The sequence below is a fragment of the Sinocyclocheilus rhinocerous genome, unplaced genomic scaffold, assembly GCF_001515625.1.
Source record: "Sinocyclocheilus rhinocerous isolate Xijiao unplaced genomic scaffold, SAMN03320098_v1.1 scaffold315, whole genome shotgun sequence".
In the NCBI taxonomy this organism is placed as follows: domain Eukaryota; kingdom Metazoa; phylum Chordata; class Actinopteri; order Cypriniformes; family Cyprinidae; genus Sinocyclocheilus; species Sinocyclocheilus rhinocerous.
This window is the reverse complement of record NW_015630423.1, coordinates 176,702-191,358: the sequence shown is the minus strand read 5'-3', so window position 1 is coordinate 191,358 and position 14,657 is coordinate 176,702. Positions and strand designations below refer to the sequence as shown.

The following is a 14,657-nucleotide window of genomic DNA, read 5'->3' as shown; positions in this document are numbered from 1 at the left end:
CACGGATCAAAAAATAATATGAAAATCAAAAATGTAATAAATCATTAAAAAAAATAATAAGCATGAATCAAAATTTAAACACATTTAAAATCATATTGCACAAAACTGATATATTAATGCAAAATTATCCGAATTGCGCACAAAATCATGTTTTCCTTGGTTATATTTCTCTGTTTATTGTGCTCTCAGACATTTTCTGCACATATTTTTATTTTTTGTATGCTTATGCTGTTTTTCCCTTCGCTCTTGTTTCCACGTTCTGTGCTTCTTCTTCCAAATGTTGCGGTTAGAGTTTCATGTAAATCAGGGCGGGCTTAAGCGTCATCATTGGTCCACTGGTTCTAGATTGACAGCTCTTCCTCTAGCCAATCAGATGAAGAGGGGCGGTGACGTCTCTCCAATCGAGCCTCATTAGTAGGGATGGTTACCGAAACCCGGTATTTAATCAGTCCCGGGGCTAAATTATGAAAGACCGGAGTATCGATAAGCTTTATTACTGTTAGGAGAGGATAATATGAGTAAGAGCAGGGGTTTTCAAACTGGGGTCCGTGTCGTGACCCAAAGCCAGGGGGTCCCGCAAAATAATTTGCTATACCGTATTTTCCGGACTACACGTCGCGTTTTTTATCTTCTGAACATGCTATGATTTATATTCCAAAGTGACTTATATAATGCATTTAATGTCAAATAAGCAAAACATTAACAGGTAAAAGCGGGCACTTCAAGGTTTCTATAAATATATTTCTCATTCTGTGTGACAAGTATATTAGACAGTATCGCTGTGTTTTTCTTCATTTCAGGAAGAGGTTTCACTGTTATTTTGAAGGTATGCAGATAAAAAATAGATTGTTTTGAATGATGTCTTGCTCCTATCTGACAGATATCACATCTTTCCGCTGATGTGAGTAACCCAATTGTTCGCGCCGGCGCCTCCCGCGCGCACACAACATAATCAGTTCTAGCATTGCAATCTTTACATCGCAGCCTCTTCATCATCAAAGTAAATGAGACAACTAAACATACAAAAGGTATTGGTGACTCAATTTAGCTTGTCTTTTGTACAATATGTAGGTTTTAGCGCGAGCATCGCCATGCTGTTCCAAACACATTTTTTGCATATGTGAAGGATGTTGTATTCAGATACGAGAGAAGTACAAAACCTTGTTTACAAAATAAATAGGCTAATAGTTTATCAACCAAATGTTACACCGTGTCTAATGATTCACTCATGGAAATGAGAGATATGTGAGCCCAGCAGGCGGTTCAGTTTTTAGTTTAGTTTTAAATAAGTTATAGGCTTAGCATTTAAAATAAATGTTGTTTGTAAAGAATGGCACTATAATTTATTTTATGACATACGGTTAAGCAAAACACGAAGAAAAGAGTGTTTTTCCTAATATCAGGACGATTGCAAATGTTTACTGAACTGAATCAATATAACAAGAAGTATATTTTGAGTGAGTTTACTATTAATAGTAACTATTTTCTCATTTTGCTCTATTTCGACAAAGAGTCCAAACAAAGCCACAGCAGAACAGTGTCCTCTACAAGCAACACAGCAGCCTTTCGTATTGAATGATTCACTTTATTCCTCACTGAATGAATCAGCCATTTGAATGAATGATTTAAAGGGGTGGTTCACTGGCTTTTTTCTAGGCTTGATTGTGTTTATGGGGTGCAGTCTAACATGTGCTAATGCTTCGTTTTTAAAAAAACTCATTATTTTTCACATAAGTCACCGCCCCTCTTCATCTGATTGGCTAGAGGAGGAGCTGTCAATCTAGAACTAGTGGACCAATGATGATGTTTTAGCCCTCCCTGATTTACATGAAACTCTAACCGCAACATTTGGAAGAGGAAGCGCAGAACGTGGAAACGAGCGAAGGGAAAAACAGCATACGCATACAAAAAATAAAAATATGTGCAGAAAATGTCTGAGAGCACAAAAAAACTGAGAAATATAACCAAGGAAAACATGATTTTGTGTGCAATTCGGATAATTTTGCATTAATATTTCAGTATTGTGCAATATGATTTTAAATGTGTTTAAAGTTTTGATTTATGCTTATTTTTTTAAATGAGTTATTAAATTTTTGATTTACACGTATTATTTTTTTTTTATCCGTGACTGCAATACATTTGGCGGGAATCTGATCCCATACAGGGTCAAATTTGTAGTTGCCGTGTAGTTCGAGTTGTCTGCCCATCAAGTGCATTACACTAGAGAACTTCAACTCCCAGCATGCATGGCGCTCAGTCAGAGTCAAAAATCCGCAACTAGACAAACACATAAAGCTTACACATTCATTGACGCGCTCTTAAGAAGGCGTTATCATGGAAGAAGCTGCGTTTGTGACATTCTATTCCTTTTTTTCTTCCAGAATCCTTTTTTTTTTTTTAAACACTGCGACAAAGCGTGACATCTATGGGACAAACCGTTGGCTTAACACCACGAGCCGTTTATTAAACCGCATCGATACCTCGCTGGACTAGAAGGAGCTAAGGAGGCGGGTCCAAAAGCAAAACACGGCCACACGAAGCTTGTAGCGCACAGGATGGGATGATTCTTTGAGACTGAGACCAAAAGTGTCAGAGTAAATCAATGAATTCCCAATGCGGAGGATTTTCTCCGAAAGATAACGGTACGGCATAGCATAATGCTCCATGCGGAGTGATCGATGAATGTCTGCGAACGAGAAACCGCAGTTTGGCTGAAAAGCAATGGCAACCGGTCACGACCCGTGGTAAGTTAAGATTAATTAGTGTAAGTTAGTAACCGGTTTGATGTTGTTTATGACTTATATGAGACCGTTAACTCTCTAAACCATTTAATATCCTATATTGTTATAAACAACAAATTCAATAAAACATTTAACCAGTTAAACGTCTTATCTAATAAACTGGTAGCATGTGAATTGTCACTAGATTGTGTGCATGGTCCATATTATGCCCCACCCTAGCACACAAATAGAATGATACAGTCAGTTACCCTGTGGGACTTTCATTGGTTGCCTGACAACAGGTCAAGATCTAAACCTAGAGATATATGTCACTGTTGTTCTTGTACTATAGTAAAATGTCATAATGTGTCAGCTGGGCAAAATACATATTCCTCCAAGCTCTGGCTTTTAGAAGACGTACTGATGTCTGCATTTGGATACAGCTCAAACTTGATAGCCCCTAATAGGTGTAATTTGATTTTTAACTGCAGAGGCGACGTGGCAGGATCCATTCATTTCTGTTAGGGGTTGTTGTGCATGAAAGTAACATCAGTCAAGGGCAAGGCCATTAAAAACAAAAGCATCCTTGAAGACAAAATGTTTCTTCTCAGTGAAAGAACTAAAATAAAAAGATCTTTGTAATCTTGTGTTGTTTGTCTGACCCACTTTGCCTTAAGACAGAAACTATTGAGATATTGGAATTTAATTGGAATGAAAATTACTCGCATGTGTCATTTTTTCTTTAGCATTATTATTATTATGATGTTCAGATGCAAGTTATTCTTTATTGATTGTCCAGGTCATATTTCATTTTGAAAATGAAGCCAGGACCATTAAAATTGTATGCATTGTAACATTGACTTTATAATTTTCATTAGATTCTCATTACTGTAATATTACAGGCATTATGCATATTTGCATGATACTTTCATATTACAGTATTGATAGATATATATGTTTACTGTAATAAGAACTGTACTTTATTTTCATGAAGACAGTGTCATAATGCAAAACCTCTTAGTCCTGAAAAGAAAATAAATTTTCTTAACTAGAAAATAAAAATTCTTTCTATTTGTTTTCTTTGATATTGAGGTGAAACATGACCTGAACATGTTCTTTTAATGCTTTCTGAGATTCAAGCCTGTGAATAGTTAAAGGTTTGCCTTTGTGATTTTAGGTTGCCATGGGTGATAGTCTGTCATGACTATCTAGGCAAGAGGGTCTTCCAGGTTCCCTCATCTACAGTGATCAGGTACATCAAGACCCTGATCTACCAAGAAACAGATTATCCTGTGTCTCAGCAGCAGCTGTTTCACAATGGAAAACTGGTGAGCTGTAAACTTTTGTAACATTTTTCAATATATATTTTATATACAGTTAAAAAAAACAGCAGTAATGATCTGTTAGGGGGATTCTTTGAAGAGAATCTCCAAATGAAGAACATCACCTCACATTGCCTTCCCCATGTGATCAGAATCAACCCCCTGAAATACACAGGTTTATAATCCACCCAAAGAAACTGATTTAGAAACTGGGCAGAGGCCAGATTGTTTAAATGTGCTCTATTGTGTTGTAATCAGTGTGCAGCCCAGGGTAAGAGCTCATGATAGTTTCCAGTGTTTTGTAGTGTATACACAGCCAAATCCACAGTGATGTTTGTGCTTGTACACAGTACAGATCACAACAAATTGCACATAAATAAAATCTGTTAGCATTTTCTTTTATGTTGCGGTTTTTACTTTTCTGTTCACTAGATGAAATTGGAATGAAACATTTGAATTCTTGATTTTTAACCGAGTGGAGCTTTCCCATGCAAGGCTGCAGTGCTAGTATGAAGATGCTCAGACATATTCTGTGTGGTTAAGTTGCAGTTGTGGTGTGCAGTTTCCCATCTTTTGCGTAACTTGTCAGTGAACTACGGCTATGTGTAGTAATTTGGATACAGCTCAAACTTGATAGCCCCTAATTGGTGTAATTTGATTTTTAACTGCAGAGGCGACGTGGCAGGATCCATTCATTTCTGTTAGGGGTTGTTGTGCATGAAAGTAACATCAGTCAAGGGCAAGGCCATTAAAAACAAAAGCATCCTTGAAGACAAAATGTTTCTTCTCAGTGAAAGAACTAAAATAAAAAGATCTTTGTAATCTTGTGTTGTTTGTCTGACCCACTTTGCCTTAAGACAGAAACTATTGAGATATTGGAATTTAATTGGAATGAAAATTACTCGCATGTGTCATTTTTTCTTTAGCATTATTATTATTATGATGTTCAGATGCAAGTTATTCTTTATTGATTGTCCAGGTCATATTTCATTTTGAAAATGAAGCCAGGACCATTAAAATTGTATGCATTGTAACATTGACTTTATAATTTTCATTAGATTCTCATTACTGTAATATTACAGGCATTATGCATATTTGCATGATACTTTCATATTACAGTATTGATAGATATATATGTTTACTGTAATAAGAACTGTACTTTATTTTCATGAAGACAGTGTCATAATGCAAAACCTCTTAGTCCTGAAAAGAAAATAAATTTTCTTAACTAGAAAATAAAAATTCTTTCTATTTGTTTTCTTTGATATTGAGGTGAAACATGACCTGAACATGTTCTTTTAATGCTTTCTGAGATTCAAGCCTGTGAATAGTTAAAGGTTTGCCTTTGTGATTTTAGGTTGCCATGGGTGATAGTCTGTCATGACTATCTAGGCAAGAGGGTCTTCCAGGTTCCCTCATCTACAGTGATCAGGTACATCAAGACCCTGATCTACCAAGAAACAGATTATCCTGTGTCTCAGCAGCAGCTGTTTCACAATGGAAAACTGGTGAGCTGGAAACTTTTGTAACATTTTTCAGATTATATTTCATATACAGTTAAAAAAACAGCAATAATGTTCTGTTAGGGGGATTCCATGAAGAGAATCTCCAAATGAAGAACATCACCTCACGTTGCCTTCCCCATGTGATCAGAATCAACCCCCTGAAATACACAGGTTTATAATCCACCCAAAGAAACTGATTTAGAAACTGGGCAGAGGCCAGATTGTTTAAATGTGCTCTATTGTGTTGTAATCGGTGTGCAGCCCAGGGTAAGAGCTCATGATAGTTTCCAGTGTTTTGTAGTGTATACACAGCCAAATCCACAGTGATGTTTGTGCTTGTACACAGTACAGATCACAACAAATTGCACATAAATAAAATCTGTTAGCATTTTCTTTTATGTTGCGGTTTTTACTTTTCTGTTCACTAGATGAAATTGGAATGAAACATTTGAATTCTTGATTTTTAACCGAGTGGAGCTTTCCCATGCAAGGCTGCAGTGCTAGTATGAAGATGCTCAGACATATTCTGTGTGGTTAAGTTGCAGTTGTGGTGTGCAGTTTCCCATCTTTTCAGATCTATGTTATGAAGGATGCACAGCAGTCTGTCATATTTCACCGTACAGCATCATTCCACCATTGCAGACACTAGGGCTGCACGATAAATCGAAATGGAATCGAGATCGCGATTTGACAGAAGCTGCGATTGTCATGCGTATCTTTCAGTGAAGCACGGTTCTGTGATCAGCAGTAAGATTAATTAGTGTAAGTTAGTAACCGGTTTGATGTTGTTTATGACTTATATGAGACCGTTAACTCTCTAAACCATTTAATATCCTATATTGTTATAAACAACAAATTCAATAAAACATTTAACCAGTTAAACGTCTTATCTAATAAACTGGTAGCATGTGAATTGTCACTAGATTGTGTGCATGGTCCATATTATGCCCCACCCTAGCACACAAATAGAATGATACAGTCAGTTACCCTGTGGGACTTTCATTGGTTGCCTGACAACAGGTCAAGATCTAAACCTAGAGATATATGTCACTGTTGTTCTTGTACTATAGTAAAATGTCATAATGTGTCAGCTGGGCAAAATACATATTCCTCCAAGCTCTGGCTTTTAGAAGACGTACTGATGTCTGCATTTGGATACAGCTCAAACTTGATAGCCCCTAATTGGTGTAATTTGATTTTTAACTGCAGAGGCGACGTGGCAGGATCCATTCATTTCTGTTAGGGGTTGTTGTGCATGAAAGTAACATCAGTCAAGGGCAAGGCCATTAAAAACAAAAGCATCCTTGAAGACAAAATGTTTCTTCTCAGTGAAAGAACTAAAATAAAAAGATCTTTGTAATCTTGTGTTGTTTGTCTGACCCACTTTGCCTTAAGACAGAAACTATTGAGATATTGGAATTTAATTGGAATGAAAATTACTCGCATGTGTCATTTTTTCTTTAGCATTATTATTATTATGATGTTCAGATGCAAGTTATTCTTTATTGATTGTCCAGGTCATATTTCATTTTGAAAATGAAGCCAGGACCATTAAAATTGTATGCATTGTAACATTGACTTTATAATTTTCATTAGATTCTCATTACTGTAATATTACAGGCATTATGCATATTTGCATGATACTTTCATATTACAGTATTGATAGATATATATGTTTACTGTAATAAGAACTGTACTTTATTTTCATGAAGACAGTGTCATAATGCAAAACCTCTTAGTCCTGAAAAGAAAATAAATTTTCTTAACTAGAAAATAAAAATTCTTTCTATTTGTTTTCTTTGATATTGAGGTGAAACATGACCTGAACATGTTCTTTTAATGCTTTCTGAGATTCAAGCCTGTGAATAGTTAAAGGTTTGCCTTTGTGATTTTAGGTTGCCATGGGTGATAGTCTGTCATGACTATCTAGGCAAGAGGGTCTTCCAGGTTCCCTCATCTACAGTGATCAGGTACATCAAGACCCTGATCTACCAAGAAACAGATTATCCTGTGTCTCAGCAGCAGCTGTTTCACAATGGAAAACTGGTGAGCTGTAAACTTTTGTAACATTTTTCAATATATATTTTATATACAGTTAAAAAAAACAGCAGTAATGATCTGTTAGGGGGATTCTTTGAAGAGAATCTCCAAATGAAGAACATCACCTCACATTGCCTTCCCCATGTGATCAGAATCAACCCCCTGAAATACACAGGTTTATAATCCACCCAAAGAAACTGATTTAGAAACTGGGCAGAGGCCAGATTGTTTAAATGTGCTCTATTGTGTTGTAATCAGTGTGCAGCCCAGGGTAAGAGCTCATGATAGTTTCCAGTGTTTTGTAGTGTATACACAGCCAAATCCACAGTGATGTTTGTGCTTGTACACAGTACAGATCACAACAAATTGCACATAAATAAAATCTGTTAGCATTTTCTTTTATGTTGCGGTTTTTACTTTTCTGTTCACTAGATGAAATTGGAATGAAACATTTGAATTCTTGATTTTTAACCGAGTGGAGCTTTCCCATGCAAGGCTGCAGTGCTAGTATGAAGATGCTCAGACATATTCTGTGTGGTTAAGTTGCAGTTGTGGTGTGCAGTTTCCCATCTTTTGCGTAACTTGTCAGTGAACTACGGCTATGTGTAGTAAATTCTGCACCATCTGAAAGCACGTGATGATGATTTCCTGCTGATTACAGAACCGGCATTACTAACAAAATGCGCATGACAATCGCATTCGATTAATCGTGCAGCCCTAGCAGACACCTCTTGCCACTTCAAAATGGCAAAAGTGCACTTGACTGCACTGTGCATCTGGATATGTAGGGGGTTATAATGTTTATTTGATGAAATGCTGCTATCATATATATATATATATTTGTATATATATTTTTAATATGACAAAACAATTTGCAAGTTGTCCATCCTATGTATTTAAGAGAACTGAAGAGTACTTTCTGGTGCAAAATAAATTAAATTTCTGGCGGATACTGACAGCGTGTTGGAGGTTCAGTAATAGTAGCCAGTCATCTGAGAGAATTATTTAGTAACAGTATCAAAGTGACATCAGTTTTTTGATGCACATCTAGGGATTTTTTTATACCCATTTTGGAAAGGTTTTGGTATTCCCATCCAGCATTTTTTATGTGATATCCAAGAATTTTCTTTAAAATATGTGGATGGATACAGCAAGTTGTTAGCCAGGTTGTTATGTTCAGTTATGTTCAGCCTACTTTAACTGGATTTCAGGTGAAGAGGTGCCACTGCTTCGTGAAATTTCCCATTGTATTATTACCCATATTGAATTACCCAAATGTAAAGCCTAGTCATATATTGATCAGAAGGATTGCATTAATTCTCTTGTAAATGGAAGCAGCACAATCCAAATAAGCTTGGGGTTAAAATAAAAAAAAGTTTTTTACTTTTCCTGTGACCAGGTCAGGCCTCAGAGCCTTTCTCTTAGCTTGAAGCGGGAAGCGTCCCTGAATGACGAGAGCAGGTGGGAGATTATTTCTCTACCCTAAGTATGTCAGACTCAGAAAATAGCCTGGAGAAAGGCAGCTCTCAGATCTCAGCTAACATTCATACATACAACCCCAGAGGACCAGACCGTACAGTCTGGCCCAAATTACTTTAGAGGTGTGCCAGTGTTATGGGTTAGTTGAGATGTATATGTGCATACAGTCATGACCACCAATCTTGGGATCAGTCCAGCGTCTCTAATAAGTTTAGGAATTTTTGCTTTTGGTCCATTTTTGCTCCATGGATATGTCATGACAAGTTGGTTTCTTCCAAATCTCCTCCTAAGGCATTCCATCCTTTTTTTTTTCTTATCCGAGGAAGATGAACTGTATTAAAATGTGACACATCTGATATATGACCCATTGTTCTTTTAGTACCTTGAGGGGCTAGTTGCCCATATTATATTATCACAAACTACCTTTATGACAGCATGTCACTGAGTGTGTTATCAACAAAAATCTGATAAAGAGATTTCTTACACAATTGTCAGATATAACATGAACACAATGAATTAACTCTACTCCCTGTTCAAATCAGGCTGGATCTGTGGGGGTGCTAAGCACCCTCAAACAAAAGCAAGAGCACTACTAGTTGAAGCTGTAATAACAGCATATTGGCATATTTGGTCCAGTGTGATCCACTATTTGTGTTTGAGCTCTGGAGAGCTTCAAATGTTTCAGTTTACAACATGTTTTTGCTGCGTTTTTGTAGCCAATAGCAGACATATCTGTTGATTTCTTAACCGCAATGACCAGTCAGAAGCATTTAAGTTAGAATCCTGTCAACGCTCAAAACACCAGGGCCTGATCCAAATTTGACCCCGAAAGTGATTACATAGACTGAAAGAACTTCTTTACAATACTACCATATTTTTTAATGTTTGATGTTTTAACCTTCAGAATATATCAATGAATGTCTTTTAAATGATATATCAATTTTACATGACTGAAATGGTCAATATATACATTTCTTTGTTTAAAATTAGCTGGTGATTAGCAAGCTAACCAATTAGTCCAGTAGGTTAGCATCTTTCATACGCTCTAATATTTAATAAAAGGCTAATATACAGATCTCAGCAGATGAGATGTGAAAGAATATATATATATATATATATATATATATAGTTTATAAGGAATTAGTTTCCATCACTTATTAATTCTTGGCCATGTTGTACTACATGTTTCCTTTTTAATTTATTTATTTTTTGTCATATGTGGGGTTCTATACTAAACAAACACTTTTGATTGATTATTTAACAAATTGTGTGTGCTGGTTTGTCAATTATTAAATTATTTTGATTATATTGACTACATTTTGAATATTATATAATAATATATTATAATATTGAATAAAATTGGCTTTCTTACACTAAATCATATTGTCTTGTTTTCAAATATGGGTAGTTGACATATAACATGTCCATACATGTTCCATTGCAGGACACTGCTAAAACTACTTTCATGTCAAATGGTCAAATTTCTTAATGTCCTAAAAAACAAGATCATTTTACCCTTGAAGCCCAGGGCTCTGATTTGCCGGGTAGTTTTTTTCGTCTGGTCTCCGCATGCGCTTGATCAGTGTGTGTTAGCAGAAGTGCTGATCAGTGTGTGTTAGCAGAAGCTGATTCCACTGCGAATAGCTGAAGACAGCAGTCTCTGTCTGAACAGGCATCTCAGCCCTGAAAAATCAATCTCTTAATCAACCAAAAACGGTGGTATATCTCAGTGAATTATGGGTAAGCCATGTGGACAGCTCAATGCAGTTTACAGAGGTGCATTGCAGGCTAAGAGGTTAATGGATAGATGGTGAAAAACTTGAGAAAAGAGAAAATCCATTTCATAGTCTTTTTTTCTAATGTTTGTTCATCCTGACTTCATGATCATGCACAGCAATTTCTTTACCCTTATGGGTAAAAGCTGCAAAGTTGCTCAAATGTCCCCTCAAGGACACTCAGTAATGTTCATGTATGTGCCTATATACCTCAGATCCTTGTGGATTGTTGAGAAAAGTTCTTTTAATTCTCAGAGTGGTCAGACTCACAAATTACAGAACAGGTGAAAAAAAAAAATCAGTTGGTTTACACTGAAGGAAGGAACCAGACCAGTTTGTCATAGAGATGGTGGGCTATTTTGGTTTGGGCCAGTAAGAAACTACCCAGAGTTTTCTTCATTAAATGCCCTAAGAATAAACTACAGTAAACTACACTGTAAAAATATTTTTAGTAAATAGTTGTTAATAAAACAATGATTGTTGTAGCATGTTTTACAAGAAAATACTATTTCAGTCTTTCTTAAAAAACAAACAAACATTTTAATTCAATGTGTTACTTGTAATTATTTGTCAAATGTATTAAATTGATTTCGGAGTAAAGCCTACAGAATTTCTTTTTTTGTTTGTGTTGTTTTTGTTTCACATTTTCTGAAGACATGGATGTGAAATGGTGACCTTTAAAGCTGCAGTCCGTAACTTTTGGTGCTCTAACGGTTATAAACACAACTGCATGCGTCTTGCAGAAGAACATTGTAGCCGGAGCTACTTCTCTGTTTATGTCTATGACAAATCATGCAGGTACTGGGCTACTCCGTAGCGGTACCTACCCGAACCAGTCTAAAATAGTCAGAATAAAAAGAAAACTTATTATAGGTGATTCAGGATAAGCCAAAAACACGGCTTGGAAAATGGGTTCATGATGTACTCCCTTATAATGTAAATTTTGTAAACTTTGAACTCAAAGAGTTTCGGACTGCAGCTTTAACTACAGAAAATTTGTTTTTCCTTTTTGTATAGCTTCATGATGGGGTTGAGATTGGAAGCTTGGTGCCACACGGGAGCCATGAAATAATCATGACGTTGCATGGACAAGGCCCGAGAGGAGGAGGTGGGACAGTTTAGGGACACTTTATTAATTAAGTATGACTGGTGCTTCAATTTCTGACATTCTCTCACATAAAAATCTGCAGGATAACATTTAAATACATTTAAAAACACTATATGGCTGGAAAGTATGTGGAGACCCACCTGTAGTTTGCAAGTTAAGCCTCTTCAGCTACACTTATTACTGGCAGAGAAATAAAATCTAACCTGTTCGAAAAGCTAGGTCTATAAAGAAATTGTTAAAGTCTGATGTGGAAGATCTTCTCTGATCTGCTTAAAGCTCACAGTTAAACCCCACTGACCTTTAGGATGAATTGAATGTTTTCAAAGAACTGTTGATCCAGTTCACAAAATCAGTCGGAATAATTTATGAAGTGGAATTTTGAAAATAATTTCAGACAGAGGGTCAGAATAAGTTTTGAAAATTATTTGTCTGCATATATGTTTGTTTTTTTGTTTTGTTTTTTTTTGTGTGCAAAATTTTTTTAACATTATAACTACAAGGATCATATTAAAAATAATTGTAAAAAAAATCCATGTCATGACCCCTTTAAAAAAAAGTTTTTCAGGTTTGGAAAGATGTAAGGATTAAAAAATTATGACCGTTTTTTAAAGGGTGAACTATCCCTTTAACAAGCATATATTGGAGTGATGTTCTTGTATCCACGTAACTTTGGTGGTGTAATTTTATAGTTTTGCATTACTGTGTGTGAAAGCTGCTTATGCTGCATTTCTCAGTATTTTTTCTTTTGCAGGGAGGTTCGGTCAGACTACGCCACCTTTGGTCGATTTTTTGAAAGATATTTTGAGAAGATATCCAGAGGGTGGACAAATTTTAAAAGTAAGAATGTATGTTATGTAAAAAATTTATGTATATGGTTATTGTGTGTGTGTGTTTTTATAATTTTGTTATCATGTGATCTGCCTTCTTGGCCGGGTCTCCCTCGAAAATGAGATTTTAATCTCAAGAGACACCTTGTATAAATAAAGTTTAAATAACTAGGTTAAAAAAAAATCAATTATGCTGTTTGTTGTTAAAATAGCGACTGTATTATGAATTTTATAAAAGATGTCGCAGTCAGCAGTAATGCTGAAATCTTTGGCTATGTTAAAAAAAGAGGATGGATACGAAGCAATAAAATATTGTGCCCAGTAATTGAGGGAACACATTGAGGCCTTTTTTTAGTAAATAACACATACTGTATGTGAGAATTTATGTCAACGACTGTATGATTTGCCTGTCATGCAGGAGCTGATTCAGAATGCAGAGGATGCTGGGGCCACTGAGGTCAAGTTCATGTATGACGAGACGGAGTATGGAGTGGAATCACTGTGGTCACATGATATGGCTCAGTATCAGGGTAATCCGAATATGCTGATCAATTGCAGTTTCAAATCCCTTCACATGTTCAATATAATTCCTGGCAATATGCTGGAAACAGAATGAATAGTAAAAAGGTTAGTAGTCTTGAAATACACTGTTACAATGAAATATGATGTGTTTTTTTTTACAGGAACAGCGTTGTATGTCTATAATGATGCCGTCTTCACCACAGAAGACTGGAATGGTATCCAGGAGATTGCACGGAGTAGAAAAAGAGAGGACCCTCTTAAAGTGGGAAGATTTGGTATTGGATTTAACTCTGTCTACCACATAACAGGTGAGAAAAGAGTATGTTATGATTAGGGATGGGTACCAAGAACCGGTATTTTTTTGGACCGGTACGCAACTGGGTCAATACCAGAGTACCGATAAGCTTCAGGACAAACGATACTGTTACCGATACTTGCGTTGTTTTATCTCCGTATACTTCAGTGTTAATGACGAATTAGAAGCTGCTGCTTGTAATTTCCCTTCACTGAATGATGTGGCCGACGTTTGCTCGACATGCGTGCGATATCCATGCGCATGTGCTGTGTGTGTTTGCGTCAGATCATCAGTCATCGCGGCAAGAGTGAAACGTTCTAAAGTGTGGGCTCACGTTACAAAACTAAGCGACACCAGTGTCAGATGCAATGCAGTAGTGTAATAGTGAACAAAGGAGGCAACACTAGTAATATAATGAAACATTTACTAACAAAATACAACATCTACCTCAAGCAATGCGCTGTATTATGTCTCGCGGCTCCAGCTCCAACTGAAACTCGCGAGACACATTCACATGATGTGATTGTTGAAAGCCACAAATGTTGATTCGGTAGAGTTACACTCACGAGACTTATTTGCAATCACAAAAGTACATTATTTCCGCGTGCTTTAAAGCCTTGCCGGTAAAAGGTTTTATTCGTGTGCTGTTCTAGCATGTGCTTATTCAGAGTGTGTACACCCGAAACGTTCGTACACTAAAAGGCCGGTCAAACAGCACCTGATTACTTAGTTATCTTAATTATCGTTTGATTGCGCTAATACTGTCAAAAACAAACAAGGGTTACATATAAACACAGTTAATCATGTCTAAAGTGAAAGTTAACAGTTGAGAGAAAAACAGATGCGTGCAGCTCTTAAAGCGGCAGTACTAAACATGCTGCCGCTTGTCATTAAAGGGATAGTTCACCCAAAAATTTAAATTCTGTCATTATTTACTCAGTCATGGTGTACCAAACATTTATTAATTTTTATTTATTCTTGTGCTGAACACAAAATAAAATATTTTGAATAATGTGGGTAACCAGCAACTGTTTAGTTTCCCACATTCTTCAAAATAACTTTTT

General features: G+C 36.3%; 1 protein-coding gene across 1 annotated transcript in view; it reads left to right on the top strand.

Moving 5' to 3' along the window:
* The first annotated feature begins 7,449 nt into the window (after positions 1-7,449).
* LOC107740366 (sacsin-like) overlaps positions 7,450-14,657 on the top strand; it is a 34,469-nt gene continuing 27,261 nt past the window's right edge. The window contains exons 1-5 of the mRNA XM_016552790.1: positions 7,450-7,593; positions 11,859-11,949; positions 12,701-12,786; positions 13,195-13,306; positions 13,460-13,606. Coding sequence (XP_016408276.1) covers positions 11,916-11,949; positions 12,701-12,786; positions 13,195-13,306; positions 13,460-13,606 — 379 coding nt within the window. The 5' untranslated portion in view covers positions 7,450-7,593; positions 11,859-11,915. The remainder of the gene's footprint in view (positions 7,594-11,858; positions 11,950-12,700; positions 12,787-13,194; positions 13,307-13,459; positions 13,607-14,657) is intronic.